General features: G+C 42.7%; 1 protein-coding gene across 5 annotated transcripts in view; it reads right to left on the reverse strand.

The window, feature by feature from the left end:
• The window catches only part of CLYBL (citrate lyase beta like), a 262,901-nt gene that overhangs the window by 118,651 nt on the left and 126,623 nt on the right, over positions 1–17,627 (reverse strand). For all 5 annotated transcript variants that reach the window (XR_003791722.1, XR_003791723.1, XM_029210156.1 and 2 more), the window contains exon 2: positions 4,978–5,164. Coding sequence is in view for 3 of the 5 variants with exons in the window: in XM_029210156.1 (XP_029065989.1) it covers positions 4,978–5,164 (187 nt within the window). In the remaining 2 variants the exon portion in view is untranslated. The remainder of the gene's footprint in view (positions 1–4,977; positions 5,165–17,627) is intronic.

Below are 17,627 nucleotides of genomic sequence, written 5' to 3' on the forward strand. Positions count from 1 at the left end.
TGCTCCACAACAAGAGAAGCCACTACAATGAGAAGCCCACACACTGCAACAAGGAGTAGCCCTCACTCTCCGCAACTAGAGAAAGCCCGCGCACAGCAACGAAGACCCAATGCAGCTAAAAATAAATAAATAAAATAAATAAATTTATTTTAAAAAAATACTGAAATATAATCAAAACAAAGCAGTGTTGTTAAAAATAATTAAAACATAAAGAAAAAAGCATTACAGGGGATGAAGAGGGTCAGTGCATAATAATAGATAATTCAATATACGAGAAGGATATAATAATTTTAAATTTGTATACACCTAATAACATAGGCTCAAACTATCAGCAGCAAAAATTGACAGAACTACAAGGAGAAATTGGCAAATTCTCCATTGGAGGGTAACTTTCAACTAGCCTCTTAATTATTAATATATCAAGCAGATGAAAATCATTAAAGATTTAGATATTGGAACAATATAATTAACAGGCTTGGTCTAACAGAAAATACATAGAACTCTGCATCTAGTAAACAGACAATATACATTCTTATTAAGTATACATGAAACATTTACAAAAATGGCTCATGTAATAGGCCATAAAGCAGAACTCAGTAAGTTTCCAAAAATCAGCATCATTCAGATCACATTCTCTAACCATCATGCAACCAAGCTTGAGGTCAGCAACAAAAGAATAAATTAAAAACCTCATATACACTTAGAGGACTTCCCTGGTGGCGCAGTGGTTGATAGTCCACCTGCCGATGCAGGGCACATGCGTTCATGCCCCGGTCCGGGAAGATCCCACATGCCGCGGAGTGGCTGGGCCCGTGAGCCATGGCCGCTGAGCCTGCGCTCCGCAACGGGAGAGGCCACAACAGTGAGAGGCCCGCGTACAGCAAAAAAAAAAAAAAAAAAAAAAAAACAAAACACGTAGAACCAAATGATAATAAAAAGTATGCATTCTTATAGACCTATCCTGTTAGATTATAATTTATTTTTTTTGCCTGTCTCTCCACTACCCTTTGACTCCTCTGTTGGGGACCATGCAGCCCATCTTTGTTCTCCTCCTGCTTGCCATGGTGCCTGGTTGAGTAGGTTCTCAATATTTAGTTAAATATTGAGTATTTAAAAATTTACATATTTAAACTTAAATATTAAATAAATTTAAATACTCAACTAAAATAGCAGCTCTGGAACCCTGCCTCTATCTATTTTACTCCTACCTTCTTGGCCTCATCCCGTGTCATGGAGATTTCACCAGAAATCTGTGCATTACTTGGCTTATTTTCACTGTGTCCCAGCAAGTCGTGGCTTAGACAGCCCTGTATCTCCTCATGCATTTAACAATGAAAAGGAGATGATAGGAGGGTAATGGAGATGGTCTTTTCATCATCCATGTTTGGAAAGGTGAGCTGGTAGCGCCATCCTTGACATGAAGGAGCTGCTTAAACACAAATTGGATTAACAAAACAGGATTAGAGCCTGCTGGAAGGTGTTATATACTTATAAACTGCTCTGTGGAAGCTCCTCTTGTTTTCATTACAAGCCCATACTCCACAAAGTCAGTCAAATGAAATATGGAATTAGTCAATTACTAAAAAAGAAATGAAATATCTAAAATGAAGTGACTAAGTTTTAATAATGCCAAGAAAGTTGAATTAGGCAATAATAGTTCAGTTTAGCAAAACCATAACTAGATCATTTGAAATGACAGTTTTAACATGGTAAGAAATAAACTCACTGAAAATGGTCTCTATTCTATCTCCTCCATCAAGAGGAATAATATTCAAACAAAAATATGATTAAGAGGTGACTTCAAGAAGGAAAAATAATATGAGCTATGTGAGAAGTTTCAGACTTATCTGGACATTTCAAATGAATTGAAGTCCCTAGGTTTAAATGCATTAAAATCCCAAGACACTGAAAGAATCTGCAAATGTGAACCCGGCACTCCTGTCCGTAATCTTTGAGAAACTACGGAGTATACAAAGGTGACAAAAGATAAAGAGAAGCCAAGGCACTAACTTTCTGAGAAAGGAGGAATAGGTGAGTTATGTATGGAATATGCCAGCAGGTAAACTTGAGGCTGATTCCTGGCAAAAATTCTAAGAGGTTCAAATCTGCCATTTAATGACCCTGGACCCTGGACAAAACTTTGCTATAAGGAGTAAATGAAATAGTTAAAGCATTTATTATAGCACCTCTTACACAGAAAACTCTCGGTAGATGGTAGCTATTACCATTTTCGTCTCTCCAGCACTTCAAAGCAAAGGTGGTAACAACTAGGTAGTACTGACTAGGGTTCTTCAAGATCAAGTCTCATCTAACTAACCTCATTTTTCTGGCAAGGTGGAGTATGTGGAGAGAGAAGGTATTGCTAGGCCATGTAAATCAGGAAGGTGTCTTCATTTTGAAATGGAATTAAATAAAATCTCTTATACTATTCTTATGAAAAGACTGGATTTTAGGAGAGTTAGGTGACTGAATAACCATATTCACAGAACTGCTTCATGAACTTGACCTCTCCATGCTTGTTTCCTTATCTGTAGAAGGAGTACTACTTACTTGGTTGTTATACAAATTAAAGCCCTTAGAACAGTGCCTGGCATTTAGTCACCATTATATAAATGTTTGTTAAATGAACTCGAACAGAAGTTTCTAGTGGCATGCTTGCACAGCACTTGGCTCCAACCTCTTCAACATTTCTATCAGAAACTTGTTAAATTTTTCTGTTGTGCTGGTCAAATTCTCAGATGGTATAAATGTTGGATGATTAAATCAAAATCCAAAAAGACATTGACAGGCTAGGGCTATGAAATGAAATATATGAGAAAAAATTAGGGAAAAAAGTGTTTTATAAGCACTAGCCTGGCTTGCCAGAACTCTCTGTGGACAAGAAAGGGAAATTTGGTTGACTCCAAGTTCAGCATATGTAAAACAGTGTGTCTGGCAATTAACGCAGTGGTTAAGAATCCATCTTGCAATGCAGGGGACGCCGGTTCGACCCCTGGTCGGGGAACTAAGATCCCACATGCCGTGGGGCAACTAAGCCCACGTGCCACAACTATTGAGCTCGCGTGCCGCAAACTACAGAGCTCGCGCACCACAACTAGAGAGGAGCCCACGCATTGCAATGAAAGATCCCGTGTACCACAACTACGACCTGACGCAGCCAGATAAATAAATAAATAAAAATAAATAAAGAAATTAATTTAAAAAAAGAGAGAGAGAACTGCAGTGCTCTGACTGTCTGGACATAGATGCCAAGATGGTGGGCACAACTTGCCCATCATAAACTTTTCTCTCCCCTGCCCCTCCTTAGGTTCCTCCTCAGTAGTGGCTCCGGGTATAAGGATGGGCTTCAGAACACAGATAAACAGGAAATATGAGGTAGGAATGAACCATATTTCGAACTCATCTGGGTAGCAGGAAACATCCTCAGGTGGGAATAGGAAGATAGCCTCAAGGTTTGTGAAGAAATATAGTTAGAAGTTTATCAGGGCACCTAATGGCTCACTGTGCTACAAGCTAAAGTAAATTCCCCTCTAATCATGATTACCACAGGACTTATCTAATCTATTTCCTATAGGAAATCAAGCTACTCCCAGGCATTTTATCAAGCTTATTCCTTGTAATAATCCCTATCCCTGACAAAAGAAGATTTTGTCATCCCACGGTACAGATAAAAAATTGAGGCAAAGAAGTAAAGTGAATTGCCCTGGGTCACACAGAACTAGAATTACAACTTAGTATCTAATCTTAGAGTGCACTACATGAGTTTTGGAAGGGAGCATATTGGAATCATATTATGTCCTTCAAGAAAAGCCCTATTTACCTTAATCTCTGCGAGAAAGAAGATTAATTGCATTTTCCTTGGTGCATGCCAAAGATATTGAGTAGACGCTTTAAATTCCACATGTTTATTCTAATCCTTTCCCAAACACTTGTAAAGCCTTGCTTTGACCATTAGAAAGATGCTGTAAATTAACTTAAAAAAATAAGCCAAATATTTGTTTGCTAGAATCTCTAAGGAAAGCAATTAATCAAGAATAGGACAACCACGCTATTTCAGGTCACCTAGGAAAAGAAACTATCCAAATAGATATAAATCCAGATGGCCAGCTCCTTCTGTGCCACCAGCCCCACAATCCATTCCCAGGCCAACCTCATTGTCTAGGGACTGGATAGATGAAGGTTGAGGGAAAGCATGTGTTTAATTTTGAAAGTTCCATGCAAACATCAGTTATTGTTAAAATAATTTATGTATTTCATCCAATTATTGAACAAATCTTTGTTCATTATAAAAACCTAGAAAAACAAGTTAGGCAAATCAAAATGAGCACCCACTATGCTATCAGCCAGTAAGAACCTTTTGTACCTATTTACAAATTGGGTATTTTCTGCAACTCATTTCTCTGATCAGGCCATGAGAAAATCAGCCAAAAGCTGTAACCTTAAGGTTCTGCGTGTAGTTTCTCTTTAATTAAGGAGGGAAAATGGTGACTCATCCATTGACATCTATCTTTTCTTTTATTGGCACTTGTCCCAGAAGAGATAAGGCCACTACGCAATATACCTGGCAGTAAAAAAAAGAGATAAATTCCTAATTCCATCTTACTGGTCTGAAAAATTTACACCACAATTCTAGGATTGAGTCATTTACCCAAACCAGCAAATATCACAGCCAAAATGGATTGAGTGTCTATCTCTCTCTCTTTTTTGTTAAGTGTGTATCTCTTTATCTATATACACACATAGTCACATATACTGAAGGCCATGATTTTAAATATATCTTGGCTGGATTCTTCCTGTCTCTTGGAGAAAAGAAACATACACATTCAGAACCCACACAAGGGCTGGTCAAGAATACATCGATAATCAGAAAAAGGTGAGTACAGTAGACTCTTTCCAAATAGTGAGCAGTGCTACCAGGAGAGCACCAAATTTCAATTCATTTCTTTTTTCCATCATAAGGAAAAATCATGCCATTACCTTTTTGTTCACAGCCACACCATCCTCACAGTCGAGTACTGCACAATCCACATTCAGAGAGGGAATCTTCTTAATTTTCTTTTCATCATTTCCAGGAACATAGAGCACGGCCCTTCGCGGAATGTATTTGTGGTTGGGTGAGGAACTGTACCCAAGCCTGGACACATCAGCTGCCAGAGATGCTTTCCTGCAGAAGACATAATTAGAATTAGTCAAGAATAGAATTCATTTACAAATTTTTGAAAAATCTTATTTTAATACAAAATTAAACTAGAAAACATGGATACTTTTTTTTAACTTATGGCAGAACATAATCACACATAACAACTAGGAAAACAATAATAACAGAAATAATCAAGCAACAGAATGTCATTTTGGCTGAGGTTTAAAAAATATATAATACTGTTCACTGACACAATCTTCTGAGAAAAGAAGGAAGGTGTAGCTATCTCTTCTTGGAAAAACACTTCCAGCATTAGTATGCTGTCCAGATAGCATCCATGGAGAAAAAAGTAAAGAAATTTACATCTAAAAGGTCCTAAAGAACAATACTATCTACAATTATATGAAAGTAAAAAGTAGAAAATGAACAATCTATGTAAACAAAGTCTATGGCTCTCTCCCTGACAATAAATCTTTTTAAGTAGACAAATAAGTGATTCAAGTTCAATTTTAACAACAGACAAGGATGGCTGGCTACTTCTTAAGTCAGCAAAGACCATTATTAGCTCTGTAATTATGGGCAACTTGATTGCTGGAAACTTCAGATTCTTCATCTGTAAAAATAATACTCATGTTGCAGGCTGCTGAGAAAATTAAGTTAAAGGAAATAATGCACATGAAGCGATCAGCCGGAGCCTGGGGGTTATCAGCTTGATGTGGTAGGTGGGTGTAGCAGGAATGGCAGCCACTACAGCTGTTCTTAATGGAGAAACTCTAGCTGTCAGTAGCCCTGCCTGCTCGTAAACTCTGCTCTCTCCCCGCTTCTCCTATTGTACTAAGTTTAGCCTCCTGTGGAAATAAGAGGAGTTGGCCAGAAGCTCCCTTGGCTCACCGCAGCCCTCTCCTCTAACCTGGTCCATAGTTTGGTCCCGTGAAAACCATGTTTTAGCCCATAACACATGGCAAAGGAAGATGAAATCAGCTTTCACAATCAACACCAGTTACATAATTTGAATCACCTGTGCAAAATAAAAGTGCAGAGCCCTTGTTCAAAATTTATTGGGAATTTCAAGATGGCAACAGAAAAACATCACACAAAGCACCAGACCCTTCTAAGCATAGGGCCATCCGTGACTGTGCAGGTCACACATCCATGAAACCAGCCCTGCCCACAACAGATGGAGCTATACGTCATGAAAATCCCAGTTAAAGAAAGGTGAAAGCCCCAGCAAACTTGATAACACCCTACTGTTTTACTCCCCCAGGGTAAACAGCACCATCCTTTCAAAACTATGCCAGCTGTATTCTTAATGAAAGCTCTTGACATTTAGTAGTTATCCTACTAGTAGTTAATGCCATCAAATATTCTACACAGTTGTTAACATTTTGCCATGATTAGTGTGTCTTGTGACAATGTATCTCAAGAAAAAATCAGAGTCTTTTTGGTGGCCTATCAATTTTGTTAAGGGCCCCCTCATTCTTTCTTGAAGCTAACCTTAATTAAATCTAAAACGTGAGTCGAAGTCTTATTTTTCCATAACATAAGCATTGTGCTATGTGAGATATGGTGACATATAGATGGGTTTTAAAAGTGTACATATATTACAAGACATTTATCTAATATTGATATTAAATATAGTATGGACAGATAATTGAAGAATTCCCAAAGTATCTGTCATCGTTTTATACTGATTAAAAATATCTGATTTATCTTAAAAAAGAGAAAATATAATGATGTAATAGCAACAACCACATTTTACTTATTCGTACTGGAAACCAGAATTTGCAACATATGCATTTCCTTTAAAATCGTAAAAATGCAATTAAAAGAGATGAAATTTTTATTTACCAAGAAATGCTTAAGGCAAAATCACTCCTCATGAGGATTTGTTGTAACCGCACATGTAAAAGCCAAAGAGACCTTCATTTCATGAAAACTGAGATTTCCTCCATGCGAAATAGCTTCTGACTGCCAATTTGGATCCAGCCACTGTGATCTCCAAGCCACACCACCTGAATCTCAAAGCCTGAGCCACTCAGACATGGCTGACAGGTCATACCACTGTCACATGCTAAGCACTAGAGCAAATCATTCCTAGGATGTTTATATATAATGTGTAATTTTCTAAAACAGATGATCATTTAAAAAATCTTCTGCCACTCGTAAAGATGTTTCTGGCTTCCCAGACAAAGTCTCCTATAATCACTGAAACATTATTTTCCTCTTATAATCCCCTGCTCAAAAATTGTCAACAGCTCCCCATTATCTACAGGATAGGTAGAGATCTACCTACATTGAATGTAGGTAATGTAGTCTCAGCTGAGAGCCCTTTTCGCAATTTATATCCCACTATTCCCATGTTGCAACTATCTACCCTCGGAAAATTAGATTATGACTGTCCACATATGCTGTATTGTTTCCATTGTACCTTTGCTTCTGCTCGAAAAGTATTTCCCCTAGGTTTATTTGAAACTTACAGATCTTTCTAGCTTCAAGGTTTATTTGAAACTTACAGATCTTTCTAGCTTAGTTCAATGTCCACCTAACTGCGGAGTCTTTTTTGACCATTCATCTTTAGACTCTCTCATCTTTAAAAACAGCATTTATCACCGGTAACCAAACCAGAACCAGCAAAGGACTGGCTCTGCCATCATGGCTAAAGTTAATCAAGGGGCACATGCATTCTGGAAAGCCAATGGATGCTACAAATCAAGACACTTAAAAAAGTTTCCTGCTTTTTGACCCAGTAATTTCAAGTAATTTGACCCCATTCCTTTTGGGAATTGCTATAGATTAAATGTGTCCTCCCCAAAATTCATATGTTGAAACATAATCCCCAATATGATGGTATTTGGAGGTGGGGCATCTGGGAGGTGACTAAGTCACGAGGGCAGAAGCTAGGAGAATAATGCCCTTATAAAAGAGACACCAGAGGGCTTCCCTGGTGGAGCAGTGGTTGGGAGTCCTCCTGCCAATGCAGGGGACGCGGGTTCGTGCCCCAGTCCGGGAAGATCCCACATGCTGCGGAGTGGCTGGGGCCGTGAGCCATGGCCGCTGAGCCTGCGCTCCGCAACGGGAGAGGCTGCAACAGTGAGAGGCCCGCGTACCGCAAAAAAAAATTAAAAAAAAGAGACACCAGAGAGCTCCCTAGCCCCTTCTGCCATGGGAGGACTCAGTGAAAAGGCTGACATTTATGAACTAGGAAGTACATTATTATCAGACACTGAATCTTCCAGAGCATTGATCTTGGACTCCCCAGCCTCCAGAACTGTGAGAAATAAATTTCTGTTGTTTATAAGCCACCCAGTCTATGCTATTCTGTTACAGCAGCAGCCCAAATGGATTAAGACGGGAATCTATCTTAAGAAAATGAACAGGAATAAAACTACATATATATAATATTAAGAACTGAAAACAACCTTTAGGTCCAACAGTAGGATAAATTACAGTACCTACATTCAATGGAATATTATGCCATCATTAAAAATTGTGTTTATAAAAATATTTAATGTGAAGTGAAGATTGTTATTTTTAAACAGAGGATATAACATTACATATGCAATAACATCTCAACTTTATAAAAAATACAAAGAAAAATATCTGGAAGGAAATACATCAAAATGTGATTAGGGATGCCTCTGAATTTTAGAATTTGGGATTAAGACTTTTCTGCTTCCAGGGACTTCCCTGGTGCAGCAGTGGTTAAGAATCTGCCTGCCAACGCAGGGGACACAGGCTTGAGCCCTGGTCTGGGAAGATCCCACATGCTGCAGAGCAACTAAGCCCACGCATCACAACTACTGAGACTGCGCTCTAGAGCCCACAAGCCACAACCACTGAAGCCCATGTGCCTAGAGCCTGTGCTCTGCAACAAGAGAAGCTACCACATTGAGAAGCCCGTGCACAGCAACAAAGACCCAACGCAGCCAAAAATAAATAAATAAAAGATTTTTCTGCTTCTGCACAGTTTTTTCCTATTTTGCACATTTACCAGAAGAAGCATCACTCTTTTTTTAAAAAATCCTTTTATAATAGGCTTAAAACAAACCAATATAATCACTTGAAAGGTCTCAAGTGGCAGCATAATATGGTGGAGAGAATAAGAACCACCTATATGAAATTGCTGATATCTAACCATTTTGGCCTACAAAAATGCTAATTTTATGTGGTTCACGCCAATATTGTGACTGGCAGTCAGAAGATGGGGTGAGAAGCAAGCAAGAAATGTCAACTTCCTCTTAGGTGAGAAGCAACATAATAGCTGTCTCATACAGGGGAGAGCTCACCACAGGCAGTAAAGCAGTATGTACGTCCATAGCTACTATGATCATCTGACACCTGTCACCCACATGTGATGCTGGTCCGTGTAGGCCAGCATCAGGAATCTTGTTGGACACAAGTGCCCTCAACTAGATCACAAGCTAGCCGAGGGAGGGGAAGTCTTACGTCTCCCCCACGTTGCTTACCACAGGGTCTTGCAGACAAGAGCACAGAATTCCTGTTACCTCGTTACCCAACCAACGCCAGCTGTCCAGAAGTGGGTATGTAAGACTGATCTGCAACCACACTGTCCTTATTCTTCTTGGGCAAGAGTCAAGTTTTAGTGGTGATTACAGGTAGGAGGTCATTTTTATTCCCTCTCTCCTTTGCCATCCTGGAAGCTTTAACCCAACCCATGGCCTGTTGCTTCTCCTTTGTTTATCTCCTCCTTCCTGTAAATACAGATGACGTCCTAGTTTGGGGCCTCGTTCACCTTTACCGAGATGACTGTGGAAACCTCTTATTTATCCTCACTGCCTCCACTTTGTTCTCTTGTTCATACATTCAGTGAGTACTTAGGAAGCATGCACTGGGTGACCTGCGCAGGGTCTCCACTAGCACACCTGGCAGGTCCCTTTGTGTAAATTAGAAAAAGGTGTCCCCTCGAGCCTGCCAGCAGGTGGAAGGGCAAAGAGGTGCCGCCTGCTTCTGAGGCGGCAACTTTGATGCATAGAGGAGAGCTGAAGCTCAGCCCCACGCGTGGCTTCTGTAGGCACCCTGATCAGGGCACAGCCCGTACAACCAACCGCATGAGATTGCCCTGACCGGCACTGTGCTGAGCACTGCAGGGAGGTGGCCCAAAAGATACAGGTCAAGTCCAGAAGGTCCAGGGAGGAACACCCAGAGGATGGCCTGCAAGCAGCTCAGGAAGGCTAAAGGTCTGTACAGAATGAAGCTTCAGGGAGAAAGATCAAAGGCAGCAAGACTGTTTGGAATAATAAGGAGGAGAAAGGTGTAGAGGGGGTTTGGGCTTCAGGTCCTGTTGCAGACTCTGAGGTCCCAGAGGGGGCTGTCACTGGGCAGATGGCAGGAGCCCGTCGTGGCTTCCCCAAACCTCCCTCCTCCCGTACTGCTGGCGTGTCCTCTCCTTCCCCCATCTCCGGCTGTTTCAAAATCTGTTCCCTACTTGAGTTGTGTTCAGCACTGACTACTGCGTATGAATACAATTGCAGCAGGTGCAAGATCTAACTTATTTTATTTTATCTTACATATTTGGAGTTAGGGCCTCTTGATAGTCAACACGTAAATATATTCAAACAATATGCAAAACAGGGGCATAAGATGAGTTGAAAAAAATCTGGTAGCCTTATGGTGAGTTCTCTCTACAGAGGGACCTTTTTTTAGATAAGACATCCCTTGGCAAGTCCAGGGGTTCTTCTGGCTGGAGAGGGGTCCCTACTGGCCTTGTTTGGGTCTTCTCCCTTTCCTCCTCCACCTGATACCATTTATTAACCATTTATACCACAAGAGGCAGAGCTAGTCCCTAATACTGCTGGGGTTCTCCACCTGGGATTCAATATCACCACCACCTGGGGAGCTTTTAAAACTTGTCAATTCTGGACCCCACCCAGTGCAATCAAATTAAATTCACTGGTAATAGGGCCCAGGCTCAGTATATAATTTTTTTTTTTTTTTAGCTCTCTAGGTTCTTGCCACTTAAGTGAGGTGTTGCTATAGACCAGCTACACTGGTCTCTTATCTGTTCTCATGTGAGACTCTCCCATGTCTCATGGGAGCAACTACCATCACCATGTGGGAAGCTGTTAGAAATGCAGAGTCTAAGGCCCCCACCCCAGTCCCACTGAATCAGAAGCTGCATATTAACAAATCTCCAAGGGACGCTTATCTCATGAAAGTTTGAGAATGCTGTTCTAGGCTGACTCAAACTCCGGGGCATAGTGGAATCACCTGGGGAGCTTTCAAATACGCTGACGCTGACGCTAAAGCTCAGTCACAGAAATTCTGAAGTCATTGGCCTGGGGCAAGGCTGAGGCTCTGGAATTTAAAAGCCCCATAGGTGATTCAGATGTATAGCCAAGTTGAAGGACCACTGTACTAGATGATCCCAATGTGTAGCCATTGCCCTAATGCAGGAAATTTTGCTCCAACGAAAACTTCTCTTAAGTGAGTCATGTGTTACTATTATATACAAGTAGATGCTACGAAAGTAATAATAAAGTCGTAACTAAAAATGCAGCAAACTTGGGGAAAAAAATCCATGTTTAAAGGAAAAGTCTTTCTGATAAAAAAAATGACAAACTGCTAACAATATTTGAAATAGCAGCAATAATTAAGCTAATGTCCATTTGAGGATCTGCCATTTGATATGTGACTTCTCATCCAAGCTAGTGGTTTCTTTACTTAGCTGGTAGCTAGTACAGAGGTCTCTACTTTGGCTGCACATTACAATCACCTGGAGAACTCAGAAAAAGAAAAAAACCTCAGGCCACACTCCAGCCCAATTAAATCAGAGCCTTGTGGTGAGTCGCAGGCAACAGTTTCTTTAAAGCTTCAAGGGAGACTCCAAGGTGCAGCCAAGGATGAGAACCTCTGCACCATGGTTTCGAAGTACCACCAAAGTGTCTTACTGGTCCTAGAAAGGATCTGGGATTGCTGGACTTTAAAAGTTGCCAGCACGTAATCCTACCATATTTAGGCAGGGGAGCTGGGTACCAATTATGCAACTTCCCACTAATGAAGTGACTGGGAACGATAACTTTGAGAGGAATGGCAGTTTTCCTTGCTTGGAAACCATGATGCTGTACATGCCCACCCACTGAATCAGCAGCCATCATGGCAGGGTTTGGAAGTGGGGGGTGGGGGAGAGGGTGATCACCAAGAAGTCCTTGCTGAGCCTGTAGTTCAAACTAGATTCTTAGAAACTAGATTCTTAGATCAAGTCCATAGTGAATAGAAGGAAGTCTGCTAATTTCCAACTGCTTGAGGGTCCAAACCTCAAGCTCCCAGGAGGCAGAGTGAACAAGGATAGGGCATGTGAAATAAAGGAAGTCCCTGCCAGTAGCAGGGACTAAGCTCTTCAGATGCTGAGAGAAGCTTGTGGGGGGAAAGCATGAGTGATGAAACTGGGGAATATTCTGCCTGGCTCCCACTCTTTAGGAACTTTCTATTTGTCTTCTGCAGTGAGGGATATATTGGGTTAGCCAAAAAGTTAGTTCAGGTTTTTCGTAAGATGTTACGGAGAAACCCAAACAAACTTCTTGGCCAACCCAATAGCTCCAGGGCTAGAAAATGCTCTACCCTTACCCAACTTAGTTTCTCATGACCAGTGAGCCCTGAGGTAACAAAATAGTTGCATCAGAGGAGTTTTGCTGAAGCCAGTACTGGTGCCTCAGATTCGGGTATTACACTGCTGAATCTTACCCATTTATGTATTTTCCAAAAAGTCACATTTCCCCTTAGGTGGAGCCAGTGTAACTTAAATTTACAGCTTTCACAAAAACCACATGATCATCTCAGTAGATGTGGAAAAAAGCATTTGACAAAATCTTTTATGATTAAAACAGTCAACAAACTAGATTTGAAGGGGAACCCCCAAATCCTGAGAAAGGACTAAATTGAAGGCAGTACAAACAGAATCCCAATTTAACAAATATCAATCCATCTAGCCTCTCGTTGGCTGAGAACTCTCCAGTGCTCCAGTAAAGTGTCCAACCTCATGCTATTTTGCTTTTGAAGTTCTAATGAATTCATATTCCAGGAAAAGCCCTGTATATCAGACTCTTTTACAAATGCTGACCCAACTCACGGTTGGCTTACTTAACAAATCTGTTTTTGTTTAGGTGAAATGTGTTTATACAGCAATTGGAGTTTTAAAAATAGCAATTGGGTTTTTTTGGGGTTTTTTTTGCGGTATGCGGGCCTCTCACTGTTGTGGTCTCTCCCGTTGCGGAGCACAGGCTCCGGACGCGCAGGCTCAGCGGCCATGGCTCACAGGCCCAGCCGCTCCGCGGCATGTGGGATCTTCCCGGACTGGGGCACGAACCCGTGTCCCCTGCATCGGCAGGCGGACTCTCAACCACTGCGCCACCAGGGAAGCCCAGCAATTGGGTTTTAATGTTAACTCATATTTAGTTCTTGTTAGAAAATCTGACAGGCTTTTCAAAATACATTGGTGAGGGACTTCCATGGTGGCACGGTGGTTAAGAATCCACCTGCCGATGCAGGGGACACGGGTTCGATCCCTGGTCCGGGAAGACCCCACATGCCGTGAAGCAACTAAGCCCGTGCGCCACAACTACTGAGCCTGAGCTCTAGAGCCCGCGAGCCACAACTACTGAGCCCACGTGCCACAACTATTGAAGCCCACGCGCCTAGAGCCCGTGCTCCGCAACAAGAGAAGCCACCGCAGTGAGAAGCCTGTGCACCGCAACGAAGAGTAGCCCCCGCTCGCTGCAACTAGAGAAAGCCCGTGCGCAGCAACAAAGATCCAATGCAGCCAAAAATAAATAAAATTTTAAAAATATATACATTGGTAAGTTGGGGAAGGGAGGATTTTATGTCAGCACACACAGGTCAGGAACCAGGGTGTGTTGGCTAGATGCTGCTTTCAACCCCAGATCTGATTCTAGTTTTCACTAGGTAACAACTGATCACTAGGGAGTCAGATCCTTGGGAAAAGCACAAAGATAAACGAAGTCCCTGCAATTCTCAGGCGGTGACCACTCAGCCCTTGTCAGGTGGCTGAGGCACTGAGGGGCCAGGGTCCGTGCAGAGATGGGTAGAACGTGACCACATGGAGTGGGGAGCACAAGGGGCTTGGGGTATGGATCGGCCACTGAAGACCAAGTGCTTCCCATGTCCTGGGAACCACCATGTGGGGTCACACTGCCGCCTCCCTAGGAAGCAAGGGCTACAGGAACTTGGCATTAGGGGAACTTCTGTCATATTCAGTGAGAGGGGACCTAGCCCTGTTCTCAGGGGGCTGAAGTGGATTCTCCTCCGGGTCTCCCTCTCCTCCCATCTTAAGTAAGAGGTACCCTTTCCCAGGGCCTCACAGCACCAGGCACTGAGGACCTGCACCACCTCTGGTGAGGCAGCCAACAGGCACCAGCAGGGTCTGGGGTTAGACCTGCTCTCCTAAGCCTGAGGTCAGGTTCGCAGGGGCAAGGGCTGGGCACCTGCATGGCCAATGCAGCATGCTCCAGCTCCCTCTCAGGCCCCTGTGGATCCCCCCGTGGGAGGATGCCTGGGTTTGCTTATCAGGATCCTGCTGCCTGGCCTGGCTCTTGTGGTGGTCAGCATCACACTGGCTGCTACAGCACCTGGGAGCACTCCCACTGCTTAAAAACTTCTGCTCCTCAGCCATAAACCCCAAGTAGCCAACATACAAGTCTGAGTTTGCCACACACCCCCAGTGATTCAATGCTGGCCATGCCCTGTGGGGGCAGATGCTCAGCTGGGCTGGTTCCCCTGCCCTCAAGCTACCTGCCCAGATTCTACTCCTCTCCTCTGGCCCAGGCAGCTGAGGCTCCAGAGGGCCCCAGTGCAGGGTTCCACCCAAGTTACAACCAATGCAGATAGACAAGAAGCTTGCCAGAGCCCAGGCAAACATCCAAATCCAGGGCTTGGGAAGGCAGGTGGGACTGAGGGTGGAGGCCTCAGCTGATCTCTCTTCACAAGCAGCAGAGCTCTCTGAAGCCAAGGCCAGGTGGTATATGCTGTACAAAGTCCAGGGACCCTAATTGAGGACTCCACATCTTAGCCTTGACACTGATACTTGGCTCTGAGATGCTCTTGCCTCACCCATGGATGACCCTCAGCCAGCACCATATACTGGAGGGCTCAAATGGAAACAGGGAAGGCCAAGGAACTTCCAAGTTGTTCCACTTGTCACATTCACGCTATCACTCCATAAACAAAAATGTACTGGGCCTAATACTTTTTTTGAATTATCTAAATGGCAGTCCAGACTTAACCAAGTGCAGAAAAGAACTTGATTCAGGGGCTTCCCTGGTGGCGCAGTGGTTGAGAGTCCGCCTGCCGATGCAGGGGACACAGGTTTGTGCCGGTCTGGGAAGATCCCACATGCCGCGGAGCAGCTGGGCCCGTGAGCCAGGGCCGCTGAGCCTGCGCTTTGCAACGGGAGACGCCACAACAGTGAGAGGCCCGCGTACCGCAAAAAAAAAAAAAAAAAAAAAGAATTTGATTCAGGACTTTTCATAATGTCACTCTTAAATTCAAAACTGAGTTGAAAAGCAAATTGTTAACTACATTAATGATTTAGGCAGCACAATTAATTCTAAATCATTTTAGTACATAATACCATGATGATTAATTTTATGTGCCAACTTGACCAGGCCACAAGGTGCCCAGATATTTGGTAAAACATTATTCTAGGTGTGTCTGTGAAGATATATCTGGATGAGATTAACATATGAATCAGCAGACTGAGTAAAGGAGATTGCCTTCCCTAATGTGGGTGGGCCTCATCCAATCAGTGGAAGATACCAAGTAGGCCAATACTCCCCTGAGTAAAAAAGGAACTCCTCCTGCCTGATAGCCTTCCAGATTTTCCTGCCTTGAGACTTGAAGACATTGGTTCTTCCTGGTTCTCGAGTTTGCCAGCCTTTGGACTGGAACTTACACCAATGGCTCTCCTGGGTCCCCAGCTTCCTGAGTGCAGCTCTTGGGACTTGTCGGCCTCCATAATCACGTGGGTCTTATTGTCCTTATACTACATCTCTTATATATAGCTCACACACACGCACACACACACACACGCAGACATACCCTATTGGTTCTGTTTCTCTGGAGAACCCTGATGAAGACAGTGCCTATATATTACTTACTAGTTAACACATATCAGTGCCTAGATGCGTGCTCTCCACACACCTCCGCACTGCATCTCCCCATCCTGACCCAACACGGGTGTATGCATAGCTCTTAGCACCATGCTGCCCAGCACATACAGGGACTGGACCCAAGAGAGGAATGAAGGAAAGGATGGACTCAGGGCTAGATGGGCGGTGGGCTGGCAAGCGTTTAAGGAGAGAGGGCCACATGTGTCCATTAGCCTGTGTCCTCAGAGGGCTAAAAGGGAGAGTGGGCGTGATCATGGTTACGCTCTTCACAGACTTCCCCAGACTGTCTTCACAAAGGGTTGTACTAACTTATTTTGCCACCAGCGGGGCATGAAGGTGCCTAGCTGGCCATGTGCTCATGCACAGCCCTTTGCACTCTTTACACCAGGGTTTTGGACATTCCAGGAAAAGAGGCATGATATAGTGAGTGAAGGTGGCCATGGAAAGGGGCTGGAGATCCGAAATGCTGGGTGAAGGTTTATAACGGCCTTATTTGAGCAATGATGAAACAATCTATGGATCGTGTTAAACCTTCAAGATCAGTATTTCCCACCTTGAGCTGATCTGTATTCTATCATTTTACACCTCTGCTGGTCAAATATTTTTTTTTTACTGTGGTAAAATACATGTAACATAAAATTTACCATTTTAACCATTTTTAAGCATACGATTCAGTGGCATTAAATACATCCCCACTGTTGTGTAACCATCACCACCAACCATCTGCAGAACTTTTCATCAACCTGCCCATTCCCTCTCCGCCCAGCCCCTGGAAACCACTATCCTATTGTACTTTCTGTCCCTATGAATTTGAATGCCCTGGGTGCCTCATGTAAGTGAGATCTTATGGTATTTGTCCTTTTGTGACTGGCTTATTTCACTTAGCATAATGTCCACAAGGTTCATCCATGTTGTAGCATATGTGAGATTCTCCTTCCTTTTTAAAGGTTGAATAATACTCCATTAGATGTACGTACCACATTTTGTTTACCCATTCATCCACTGATAGATACGGATTATTTCCACCTTTTGACTATTGTAAATGATGCTGCTATGAAAAAAATATCTCTTCAAAACCCTGCTTTCAATTCTTTTGGGTATATCCCAGAAGTAGAACCGCTGGATCATATGGTTTTTTGAGGGAAAACCATACTTCTTTCTATAGTGGCTGTATCACTTTACATTTCCACTCAAAGATTATTTTAAAATATTTTCTGCTGCATTCAAGTCCAGTTACCACTAAAGGGGTGTTTTTGAACCAAAAAACAAAAAAAGAATCATCTTTTATGTGCCCTTGCCCTTTAGAAACTGCCTCCACAAATTCTAATAAATTTTGCTAAATTCCC

This window comes from Monodon monoceros, unplaced genomic scaffold, assembly GCF_005190385.1.
Source record: "Monodon monoceros isolate NGI ecotype Baffin Bay Population unplaced genomic scaffold, NGI_Narwhal_1 Super_Scaffold_8, whole genome shotgun sequence".
Taxonomy (NCBI): domain Eukaryota; kingdom Metazoa; phylum Chordata; class Mammalia; order Artiodactyla; family Monodontidae; genus Monodon; species Monodon monoceros.